The 11,703-nt window shown below is 47.4% G+C and overlaps 1 protein-coding gene across 4 annotated transcripts in view; it reads left to right on the forward strand.

Annotated features, from left to right (window-relative positions):
• Positions 1–11,314, forward strand: part of CNTFR (ciliary neurotrophic factor receptor) — a 93,494-nt gene extending 82,180 nt beyond the window's left edge. For all 4 annotated transcript variants that reach the window (XM_027839297.1, XM_027839295.1, XM_027839296.1 and 1 more), the window contains 3 exons: positions 9,436–9,616; positions 10,504–10,666; positions 11,217–11,314. In XM_027839297.1, the coding sequence (XP_027695098.1) occupies positions 9,436–9,616; positions 10,504–10,666; position 11,217 (345 nt within the window). In that variant the 3' untranslated portion in view covers positions 11,218–11,314. The remainder of the gene's footprint in view (positions 1–9,435; positions 9,617–10,503; positions 10,667–11,216) is intronic.
• Positions 11,315–11,703: the final 389 nt, after the last annotated feature.

Genomic DNA, 11,703 nt, shown 5'->3' on the forward strand with positions numbered 1-11,703 from the left:
GAGAAGAAAGACGTTCTTCCCTAATCCCCTATTCCTGGGAAAAGGGGAATCGTTTTTCCATATTTTGTCATAGGAAGCACTCACTCAGATGGAAAGGAATTTAAGTGGCTTGGAGCTCTGGCTCCAATCACACTCTGAGATCCTGAGTGCAAATCTTGCTCCAGGCGTTTCTAGGCCATCCATCTTTCCCTTTCCAGTCCCCGCTCTCTTAGAACCCTCATCTGAGGGGAGAAATGTCCTTTTATTTGAAGAGTCCTTAGTTTGAGGAAAAGAAAAAAGTTCTGTCTTTGGAGAACCCCTGGTCTGAAGGGGATATAAGCCTATTCTTGGGTGTCCCCTGATGTGAGGGGCAGAAGCCCTTAGGCAGCTCCTTGTCTAAAATGAAGAATAAGACTCTAGCCATCTGGGAATCTCTCCTTTAAGGGAAGTCTTCAACTTGAGGAAGCTGCTATCCTGATGTGGGAAGAAATAACACTGCTGCTGTTGCCCTGCCCTGCCAACCCTGGGTCTGGATGTGTATTTACTCTTCAAGGGCCCCCAATCTAAAAGAAAAATAGGTGCCCATGGGACTAAGGCTTAGGAACACTTATAAAATATGAATGGGGATAAGTTTTTGGATAGCTGCACGGAGTGTGTGTAAAAGGGTGACCTGAGGGGGCTGGGGTGAATTTGGAAAGTTCTCCTGTGAAAAGGGAATTTCTATCTGGGTTTGGATGGTGGTACTATATTGGTATGGGGATGAGTGTAGGGTGAGCCTATAAGAAGGGTTAGAGGTAGGGATGAAGGGATCTCAAGGTGGTAGAGAAAAAGAAATAGGTGCTTTTGATTTGCCCTATAAGCTCTCATATTAATGACCTAGGAAAAATATTTCCAAGGAAAATAGTGAAGGATTGGTAGAGTTGTTGGGGGTAGGGAGTAGGGGAAGGGATGCTAAATGTGGTTGCCAAGGCTAGGGATTTGGGATCCCCATTGGTATGTTCAGGATACAGGTATGCATAGGAGTTGTGTGTGTGTTTGTGTGTGGGTATGCAGAGTCCACAGGACATGATCAGGGCATGTGGATAACACAGGTGGGGAGCATACACGGCACGTATGGTTCACCTACGAGATGTACTCAGGATGTGAAAGAGACATTCAGGGTATGTGTAGAGGGGCTGTGTTGTAGAAAGGCTTGTACATGCCATCATGGTGGGCTTATATGAGGGGATCAGCACCATTCAAGTCAATTCAACAAACATTTATTTGTTAAGCAACTACTATGTGCCAATATACTATGCTAGGCTCTGTGGATACAAAACCAAAAACCAAATGTTAGCCCTCAGGGGATTTACATTCTATTGGGTAAAAACAACATATATATACATAAGTAAATACAAAATAAAAAGTAATTTGGGGGGGTGATGATGGGTGTGTGGGTAGCCAGATATGGCCTCTTGTAGGAGGTGGTGAATTGAGCCAGACTTCTAAGGGCACTAGGTTTTCTAAGAGGCCGAGGTGAGGAGAGAGAACATTCCAGGAATAGGAAACAGCTTTTATGGAGGTGGGAGCTTGAATGTCATGCACTGTGAAAGTCAAGAAGAGTAGCTTGTCCAGAACGTGGATTTTGTGAGGTATGATGGTGTGAAAACAGCCTGGAAGGGTAGGCCAGAGGCCAGTTGGGAAGGGCTCCCAATGCTGGGGCAGCCAACTTTGTATTTGTATCCTAGAGACCAGAGGGCATTGCAGAAATTCCTTGAGCAGGAGAGTAGCATGGTCACACCTATGTCTTAGGCATGTCCAACTGGCTGCTGTGTGGTGATGGAGGGACTGGAGCCAGGGAAAACAGTTGGGAGGCTAGTGCAGTAGTCTAGGTAACTAGGTTAACTGTTGTGTGAGTGGAGGAAGGCAGATAAAAGACATGGTCCTGACCTGTCAGCAGCAGGCTCTGGTTTCTGAGCTGTATCCATCAGTAGGAATGAACTGCTCTGAGATACCCACATTATTTTCTGATCCCCTTTGAGACTTATGGCACAAGCTTATGTGATGACTAGAGGATACATGGGACTATCTATGGCCGGAGTCTGTGCCCAGGGTTGAGGGGGAGGGGAAGGAGGGGCGTGGTGTCAGTCCATAGCTAGGATTGATAATCTATTTGTGGCCAGAGTTTGGACTCTGTACTATGGCTTGAGGTCAGTCAGTGGCCAGGATTAGGAATTAATCTATGACTGGGATTAGGGGGCTAGTCTGGCATTAGAGTTAGGGGACGGTCATCTTGAGTGGGTCAGTTATGCTCATCCAAAGACCTGGCTATGGTCTGAGTACAGGGACACCGAGTCCCCACCCATCAGAGACTGGCTGCAATTTAATTTATCATGTGCTATCTCTGAGTCTCATCTAGTCCCACCTCTTTATTCTGTAGGTGAAGGAACCAAGGCTTGGAGAGGTTGGTGCTAGAAGCATTTTAGTTATGACAGGCTGATATGAGGGATACAGGATCGTTAAAGCCAATTCAACAAGCATTTATTTATAAAGCACCTATTATGTGCCAGGCATTATGCTAGGTTCTAGGGATACAAAACCAAAGCCCAAATAATCCCTTGCCCTCAAGGGGCTTATATTCTGTTCATTATAAACACCATATTCATAAATAATACAAAATAAATACAAAGTAATTTGGGGGCAGGGTTTGGGGATTAACTCCCTTCTTCTCCTCCTATAATGATGTCTCTGGTTCCCTGAATTTCTTCAAAAAAGGCCAATCCTGTCAAGTTCTGGTCCCCCTGGCCCCCTGGAACCTGGGTGTTCGGACCTGGGCCCCTGTCCCGTCTGGGCCCTTTCCTTTCTTCCCCTTTGGCTGAGTCCTGTGCTCTGTCTCCTCAGCAGAGAGCACTGCCCGCCAGCTATCCCCCCTTGCTCCTCTGGCTTTTAAGTATGTAACTCGATCCTGGGGCCCTCCTCAGTCCCCCCACCCCCAGGTTTACGGCCAGTCTGGCTAACTCAGATGTTCCCCTAATGGAGTCCTCGCCTGGCAGGCCGCCGTCCCCTAATGCATCGCTAATAATCTGGTTCTGGTTTCATGAGCCCCCCCCCTTACCTCCCCACCCGTTAACGAGCTACAGACGGGGCAGCCACTGAGTGCAAGCACACGGAATGGACACGCACATACTCGATGGTGTCCACATGCTCTGTGCACACACACACACTAAGCAGAAGGGCTCTGGCTTGTACGTGTGCACATGCATTACACATACCTGTATTCATGTGGTGATGTCCATGATCTCTGCATATATCCAGAGCAGACATACTAGGGTATGTGTAAAGATACACATTCATAGTGGTCTATGTATACACATGAAACATAAAATAGTGTGTGGCTAACACTGTGTGAAATGTTAAACACTGTATGTGTGGCTATCCATGTATGAACACATGGATTGGCCATATTAATACTGGTACGCATGTGCCCATATTTGACAGGGCTTCTCCAAAGGGATGAGCGTTCCATTGTCTTCCAGAACAGAGAAGGTGAACTCAAGATGTCAGGTCTGTGTTGTCTCACATGTGATCCCCAAATGAATAGAACTCTTACCCTAGAAGAGACACTGAGGGATCCCCTCATCCAGCCCCCTGCCCCTAGACAAGATGGCACCTCTCCAAATAGAATCTCGTGGGTTGGCCTTTCCACTGACGGGACTCCACCTGGACTTCACCAACTCCTTTCCCCAAACTTGAGCTGTTTCTGTTTCATTTCCTTTGTTTCTCTTCAATCTATGTACCCACCCCCACCCCCAACCCACCTCTGTCACTATTTTTGGTGTCTCTGCTTGGCTTTATGCCATTCTTTCCTAAGTTTCCCAGAATGAGGAGAGATTGAGAGCCTTATGGGGGTGGCTACAGCATAGCTGCCTGTCAGTCCTGAGGCTGCCCACAACCCCCACTGCAGACCCCAGTTTTCTATCACATTGGTTATCTCATTTGATTCTTTCAACAACCCTGGGAGGAAGGTGCTGTTATTATCCTCGTTTTACACTTGCAGATAGAGGTTAAGTGACTTGCCCAGGGTCACACAGTTATAAAGTGTCTGAAGCTGCATTTGAACTCATCTTCCCAACTCTACTGTGCCACCTAGTTGCCTCTATAGGCAAGATAGCGTGTTCACATGCTCCCTTGCTTCCCTGGGCTAGTCTCTGGTCTATTTCTGATTGACCTATGAGAAAGCATCAAGATGTGATTGAGGTGTAAAAGAGAAGGATAGAGGAAGCCCCGGGATACAAAGTCAGGAGGGATAGATACAACCCCTGGACCAAAGGTAAAACTCAGTCCTGTTCTTGGGAAGGTCTCTTGGATTGTGGGAAGGGGTGGGCATTGAACCAGAGCTCTGCCTCCCATCTTCTGTGTCCCCATTCCTATTCCCAGGACTCTCCAAAACAATGATGCTCTGTTTGCCACTCCCAAGCCAAGGGAAGGGGAATGAGGACTACTTTTGCTCACAGGCCTGAGACCCTAACAGACTTTCATCCCTGAGAGCAGGGAAAGATGAGGCTTTGAGGGGAGAGCACCTCTCTGAAGAGAGGAGGTATTTAAAGAAGGAGGGAGAATGGAGGCTTCTGGCTTGTTTCCCAGCTCAGCCTTCCTTGCTTGTCCAGCACACTAATCTTTTTGAGCCCCAGTTATGTTCTTGTTCTAGGTGCAAGGAGCCAGGAGCACTTAGGACCAGGGAAACTGTACATAAACAGAAGGTTAGAATCCCTTTAGTTTTACCCTCCCTCTTCTCCACCCCTCCCCTTCAACTAAGGAGACTGAATGACTGGTCACCTCAGTAATAACTCTACTCCCTTCCTGTGATCAGGAAGATATGAATAGTGACCTTTCAGATGTGTAGGGGTCTCTGAGCTTGGGGAAGCACTCCCAGGGTCTTCCACTCAGGTCATAGGATTGTAACACCTGTTTTGAAAACCTAACCCTGATATAGGATCATAGAACTTTAGAGCTGAAAGAGACTTTAGATGACATTAGTCTAATCCTCTTGGGTTCTAGAGGTCATGTAAGTCAGCAGCCAGAGTGAAGGTGATCCGTGGGGTCAGGTGGCAGAGCTGGGATTCAGTCTGGGTTCTAACAGGTCTTAGGGCATGTCAGAGTTGGAAGGGACCTCAGCTCTCCTCTGAGGTGAAATCTCTATGGCTGCTTCAATGCATGATGTGTGTGTGTTGGGGTGGGGGGAAGGGGAGTTTAAAAAGAGGCACAGTTCTTATCAGATTTGGAGGGAAAGGTGATGAGATTAATTTGGGGCACATTGAACTTGCATAAAGGTCAGAGCTGGACATCTAAATGTAGGAGTGATAGAAGGAGATGGAGAGGGGGAACAAGTGAGTTACCTCTTGAGTCAATAAGGCCCGGAGCCATCTTTAGTAACCTGGATTTTGTAAAGCATATTGCAACATGCATTCCTGGTATTCTCAGCTGAGTTTGGATGGGGAGATATTTTGGGAAATGGCATCTAGTGAATTCCACTCAGGTGTGGGGTGAACAGATGACCTCCAATTCCAAGTCCCCTTATATTTCTGAGATTTTATGATTCTGTGAGATCAGAGGAAATTCCTGACTCAAAATTGAGAGCTTTTTTTTTTCTTTTCCTATGTTACACTGTCTCGAGAGTGACTCTGATCTTGCCCACCTAAACTCAAGGGGTTATGACTCGATCCCGTGAATAGAGAAACATGGTCCTCATGGGCCCCTCACATGGGAGAGATTCCTAACTTAGGTTGCTGACAGAAGAGAAAAATGTCTTGCTATATCATCTGGACTCCTTGGGCCAGACACTGATCCCACACATGCACACGTTAGAGACTCACACATTTATTGCAAGTGAATACACAGAGATATATGCCTCATGCATGCTTGAGCACACACACACACACACACCCTCACCCCTCAGTGTTAACATGAAATTCACCCAATCATGCTTAGACTCCAAATCATGTTGTATGAGGAATTGTTTAGGAAACTTGGGATCTTTTAGCCTGGAGGAGAGAAGACTTGGGGAGAGGTAAATAATTATGTTCAAATATTTGAAGGGCTGACCATTTGAAAGAACAAATTCTCTTTACTTTTTTCTTTTTTTGCTTGGTCCTAGAAGGCAAAATTATCAACAATGAGTGAACATTACAGAGGCAAGTGTCAGCTCAATGTAACAATCAGAGAGGCTTTTTAAAAATGACTGCATCAAAGAGACATGTCCCTGCCCCAAAGTAACTAAAACATTTTATTTCAATTCACTTCATTTCAGCTGTATAAGCACTGGGTGCTGGCCAAACAAAGATAAAAATGAGACAGCCCCTGTGTTCAAGGAAGCTTTTGTTCTACTGAGGCAGCTAGGTGGTACAGTGTACCACATACAGATACAGAGTACCAGGGCTGGAGTCAGTAAGATCTGAGTTCAAATCCAGCCTCAGACACTCACTAACTGTGTGATCTCAAGCAAGTCACTTAATCTTTTTGCCTCAATTTCCTCTACTGTAAATGGGGAAAATAATTAATTCCTACCTCCCCGAACTGTTGTGAGGATCAAGTGAGTATTTTGTAAAGTGCCTGGTACAGAGTAGATGCCATAAAAATGCTTATTCTCACTTCCCCCTATGGGGTGGGGAGGAAGTGATAAAATGTGCACAGACCAGCAAAAAACAAAATAAGAAGTGAATAACAAAGTGATTTTTAAGGTGAGGGGAGATCGAGTGCAGCACTAACAAGTGAGGGAACGAGAAAAGGTACCTAAGTTGAGGCTTGAAGGAGGACTGGGAGTTCCAAGGGATACAGGTGGGGAGGGAGTCCATTCCACACCTGGGGCACAGTCTGTGCAAAGGCATAGAGTGGGAGGAGTGTGTGAGATAGGTTGGAGGGAGACTGGGATGGGTTTTAAATGCTGAAAATCAATGGGATATACTAAAGGACGTTTCTCCTTAGGGGGGATTGGAGGCTGGTCTAGGTGACCGCTAACTTTGAGCATTTGGTATTCTATACAAATCCTTAGAATTCCTCACCCAGACCATGTGGTCAGCACTGGAGAAGGGGGTCAGGTGTGATAAGAGGGAGAAACCAAGGCTCCATGCTTAATCCTGGGGACCCGTCAAAGTCTCCACTCCACCGCAGTCCATCCTCCACTCTGCTGCCAGAGACTTCTCTAAAGCAAAGGTCTAGTGTCACATCAATCACACACACCCTGCCCCACTTAGTTTGCTCCCAGTTGCCTTGAGGATCAAATACATAAGCTTCTATTTGCACTTTAACACCCTTACAATCTGGTCCCTTCCTATCTTTACAGCCTTCTTACACTTCACACCCCTCCCCATAATCTATGATCCAGTGACATTGGTGGTCTTCTTTTCTTTTAAATCTGCCACACTCCATCTCCTGACTCTGGGCATTTTTCCTGGCTGTCTTCCATGCCTAACATGCTTTCCCTCCTCACCTCTTGACTTCCTGGCTTCCTTCAAAATTCATCTCAAATCCCACCTTTTATAAGGCATTTCCTACTTTCCCCACTGCTAATGCCTTCTGAAATAGCCTTCTATCTTCTCTGTATATATTGTCTACGTACATAGTTGTTTCTGTATCGTCTCCCCAAAAGACAGTGAGCTTTCTTGAGGGTAGGGACTGTTCTTTGTATCCCCACTGTTTAGCCCAGTGCCTGGCACAGAGTAGGTGCTCAATTAAATGCTGGTTGATGGTGATGATTCTGATGAAGGTCAGAGAAGGGAACCAATGATGATAGCGAGTCACTCCTGAGCCCTGAACCTGTCCCACCAAGGCTGTTATCTGATTTCCCTTGGGGTCTGCCCCAAATGATATCCGGTCAGTCAGTCAGTTAACCAGCATTTCTCATTGTGCATCAGGAACTGTGCTAAGTAATGGAGATACAAAGAAAGGTTCATAGCCTTTCCCTCCCTGGTGGAAAACTAGCATGTACAGAGATCAAAACATTGGGTCAAGTTTGCAAGTTGAGGTAGGGCAGAGGAAGGAATCCCAGGCATCTCTTTCTCTTCCTTCTTCCCTTTCCTGTCCCCCTAAACACCACTGCAGACTCATTCTGAAGACTCCTTGGCCAGTGGAGTCAGAGCCCTCCAGGGCTCCAGCCAGGGGAAGAGGAGGGAAGGCAGTGGCTGGCTCAGTGCAGGGACTTGGGCCCAGCTTCCTCTGTCCTTTCTCGTTTATGAGCCTCTTTATAGCCATCCCATCGTCAGGTTAATGAGGAAGTAAGTGACGCTGAGATGAAGCAGAAAGGGGCCTGGATCGGGTGGGGGCTGGGCAGGCAGGATGGTGCAGTGGGTTAGTGGGTGGTGATAGCCCAACCCTCCCCCCTGAAAAGCAGCCAGATTCTGCTCCCGCCAAAGACTCCCTTGTAAATGGCCCTCCTCAGTGGTGCTAATGGCTGTAAAGGTCTGTAATGAGAGACGATGGGGGCTTTGGGTGGCCAGAGAGGAAACCCTGGTAAGGGCCGGCGTCCGGCTGGGCACGGTAGGCCATAAAATTAACAGGCTGTAAAAAGGGAAAGGGCATGGAGACAGAGGAAGGCAGCTGGTGGCAGGGAGGAGAGTGGATGGAAAGGCTATGGAGCGGAACATCTGGGAGGTCTCCTAAGAGGATGACCCAGAGGAGCAGCGAGTACCTGGCTCAAATCCTAAGAGGGTGGTCTTGGGGACCAACCAGAATAGGGGGTCTGAGTCCTGGCACTTCAATAATGGGGATGAAGTATGTATGACGACACTCTCTTTCATCCACTCTCCTTTGGGAGAGTCAGGTTGGGGTTTAGAGTTGGGGTTTGGGGGCCTGATTATCATTGGGATTAGGTGGCGGCATAACTTTAGTGGGGGGGATGGTTCTATTTCCTTTCCATGAAGCCAGGATAAAAAGATTGGGGGGTCAGTCGTAGGTTGGGATTGAGAGTTTACTGTAAGGAAATGGGGAGGGGACCAGCTGGGGCCTCTGTTATAGAAGGAGATTATGGGGATGGGAAGAAAGTATAAAGAATTGGGAAGTGTTGGGAAACAGAAAAGGGATCTGTGGCTGGGGATGGGAGTTAGAGATATTTTTTTATCTAGAAAAGTCAGACAGAAGGGCAAGGAGAGTGTGGTCAAGTGTGCTGGATCTGTACTCAGGAAGACCTGGGTCAGAATCCCACCTCAAACAATGCTAACCCCAAGCCTAGTTCCCACATCTGCAAAATGAGGTTGTTGGATTTGATGTAAATCTCAGATCCTGTGACGAGAGAACACCCCTGACCTCAAAATACTCTTCCCTTCAGTTCACCCCGTCCCCTTGATTATGTGTATTTGTCTTTCTTCTTCTCCAATAGAACGTTAGCTCCTTGAGAGCAGGGACTGTTTCATTTATGAGTCTATGGTCTCTGGGTACAGAACAATACCTGGAGCATAGTAGGCATATCCTGAATGCTTTCCTCAGGTTGAGTTGTCCGATGGCACTACGCACACCATCACTGATGCATATGCCGGGAAGGAGTACATCATTCAGGTGGCTGCTAAGGACAATGAGATTGGGACATGGAGTGACTGGAGTGTGGCCGCCCATGCCACTCCTTGGACTGAGGAGCCCAGATACCTTACAACAGAGGCTCAGGCTCCAGGTTAGAATCCTGGGGTCATTCCCCATCCCCATTCTCAACACCCACTGTACTCACGCTGGGACTTTCTCACATCTCCATCTCTGTCCAGTCTCCTTTTGTCCATCTTCCAACCTTGCTCCATAACAACAAAATCTCCCCTCTCTTCTGCTCCAAATACCCTCATCTCCGTCTATCCCACTATACCTTGTGGGATTCATTATAACCTTAGACATTCTTATTATCCATTATTTCTTTGTGTCTGTCTGTCTGTCTGTCTGTCTGTCTGTCTGTCTAGCTAGCCAGCTTTCTGCCTATCTACAGGGCAGTATACACTGCTCTTGGAATCAGAATTCTTGGATTTGAGGTCTGGTTCTACCACTTATCATCTGAGCAACCCTGGTCAAGCCATTTAACATCTCTAAGTCTTAGGTTCCTCCTCTGTAAAATGGGGATAATACACCACTTACCTCACTGAGTTTTTATGAAGATAGTGCTTTGTAAATTTTGAAGCACCATATAGATGCAAGCTATTATCACTTTCTATTCTCTCTCCCTGTCTATTCCTGTGTTCCTCTGTACATGTCTCTGTTGTAAAAACTCTTATTTTCTCCTGATAGATCTTATCTCATTCAGCACCCTTTTGTCAGAGAACTGCCCTTCCTCTTCCCTCCTCCTGCACTTTCCCCCCATCCCCATTGTTTGGATCTGGGAAGGAGGTGCAGTCCCCTGCTCTCCAGGGTTCCCAAAGCTGGTGAAGAGAGAATGGGGGAGAACAGGGTCTTCACTAAAGAAATGGATAATTTTTCCCACCTCTTCCCCTACTCTGGTTAGGGTGAAGAGTTCATGGGGATCCCCGCCCCAGCCTCATATAAGCCCCAGACCCTCTGAGTTTTTTCCCTTCCCCCCAGAGACCACCACCACCACCACCACATCCTTCGTCCCCCCTCCCACCACGAAGATCTGTGATCCTGGAGAGGTTGGGGATGGTGTGGGATCCTCAACTGACCTCCTGCTGACTGTGACCGTGACTGTGACCGTGACCACCATAGCAGCCACTGGCCTCTTTATTTAGTGAGTCTGGGTTGGTGAAGAGCATGGGGGACTGGAGGGAAATGAGGGGGGTCAAGATGAGAGAGGGGAAGCAGGTTGTATAGAACCAGGCCTAGGAGATGCAAGGAGAGTGATAGAGGGAAACATTGGTGAAGAGAGGAGTTGGGGCCCTGAAGCAAGAGGGGTCAGTGGCCAGGTCAGGACACTGGAGAATTGGAGGACTTTTAGCTTCTTTCCATGCTTTTCATAATGAAATATATTACACATAGATCATATGCAAATAAGCTTTATTCTTTTTAATTAATAGCTGGAGGCTTTCACTGAGCACCCAAAGGAATAGTCCTGGGTGGGGGGAGGAGCTGTAGGAAAGAGGGAAGATGTGCCCATGTCGTGGGAAGGGGAGACTGAGGATCTGGCCAGCCTGAAGAGCTGGGCAGAAAGCCTGAAGGTCAACTTCCAGAAGAAGGCCCACAGGCCCTTTGGGCTGGGGCAGGGCAGGGCAGGGAGAAAGTTGGGTTCTGAGAAGCTGGACTAAGCCATACTAACCACCTCCCTTCTCTTCTTTTCCCAGAGTCCCTCTTTGCATTCCTGTGGAAGAAAATGTTGAAAACAGAAATGAACAACAACAACAACAAAAAGGCTCACAAAAATATCACACACACACACACACACACCCCCAAAAAAAAACCAGGAAAAAAAAAACCAAAACAAAACAAAAAAAAAAGATACTGTTGGGATTCTTGTTTTTCTATTTTGCACACGGTCAGGAGGACATTTCACATTGTCTCCAGTTTCACTTTGTAGAGACAACCCTGGCCCCTGACTCCCCTCCTTCTGTCCCCAGGCTGTACCCTTACTCCCAGCTTTCTGACACTTTTCTCCCCTCCTCTGGCCCTGCAGCCTGTAGACCCTCGGCTCTCTGGTTTTCTGCCTCCTCTCCAGCCCTCAGGTTGTGTCCCCGAGCTCCTGGTCACTCAAACTCCTTGCTCCCTGACCTCCCAACCTCTACTGTCCTCAATCCCCAGCCTTCCCCCTTCCCTTGTTGGAGGCCCCCATAT

This window comes from Vombatus ursinus, unplaced genomic scaffold, assembly GCF_900497805.2.
Source record: "Vombatus ursinus unplaced genomic scaffold, bare-nosed wombat genome assembly UNPS02014832.1, whole genome shotgun sequence".
Taxonomy (NCBI): domain Eukaryota; kingdom Metazoa; phylum Chordata; class Mammalia; order Diprotodontia; family Vombatidae; genus Vombatus; species Vombatus ursinus.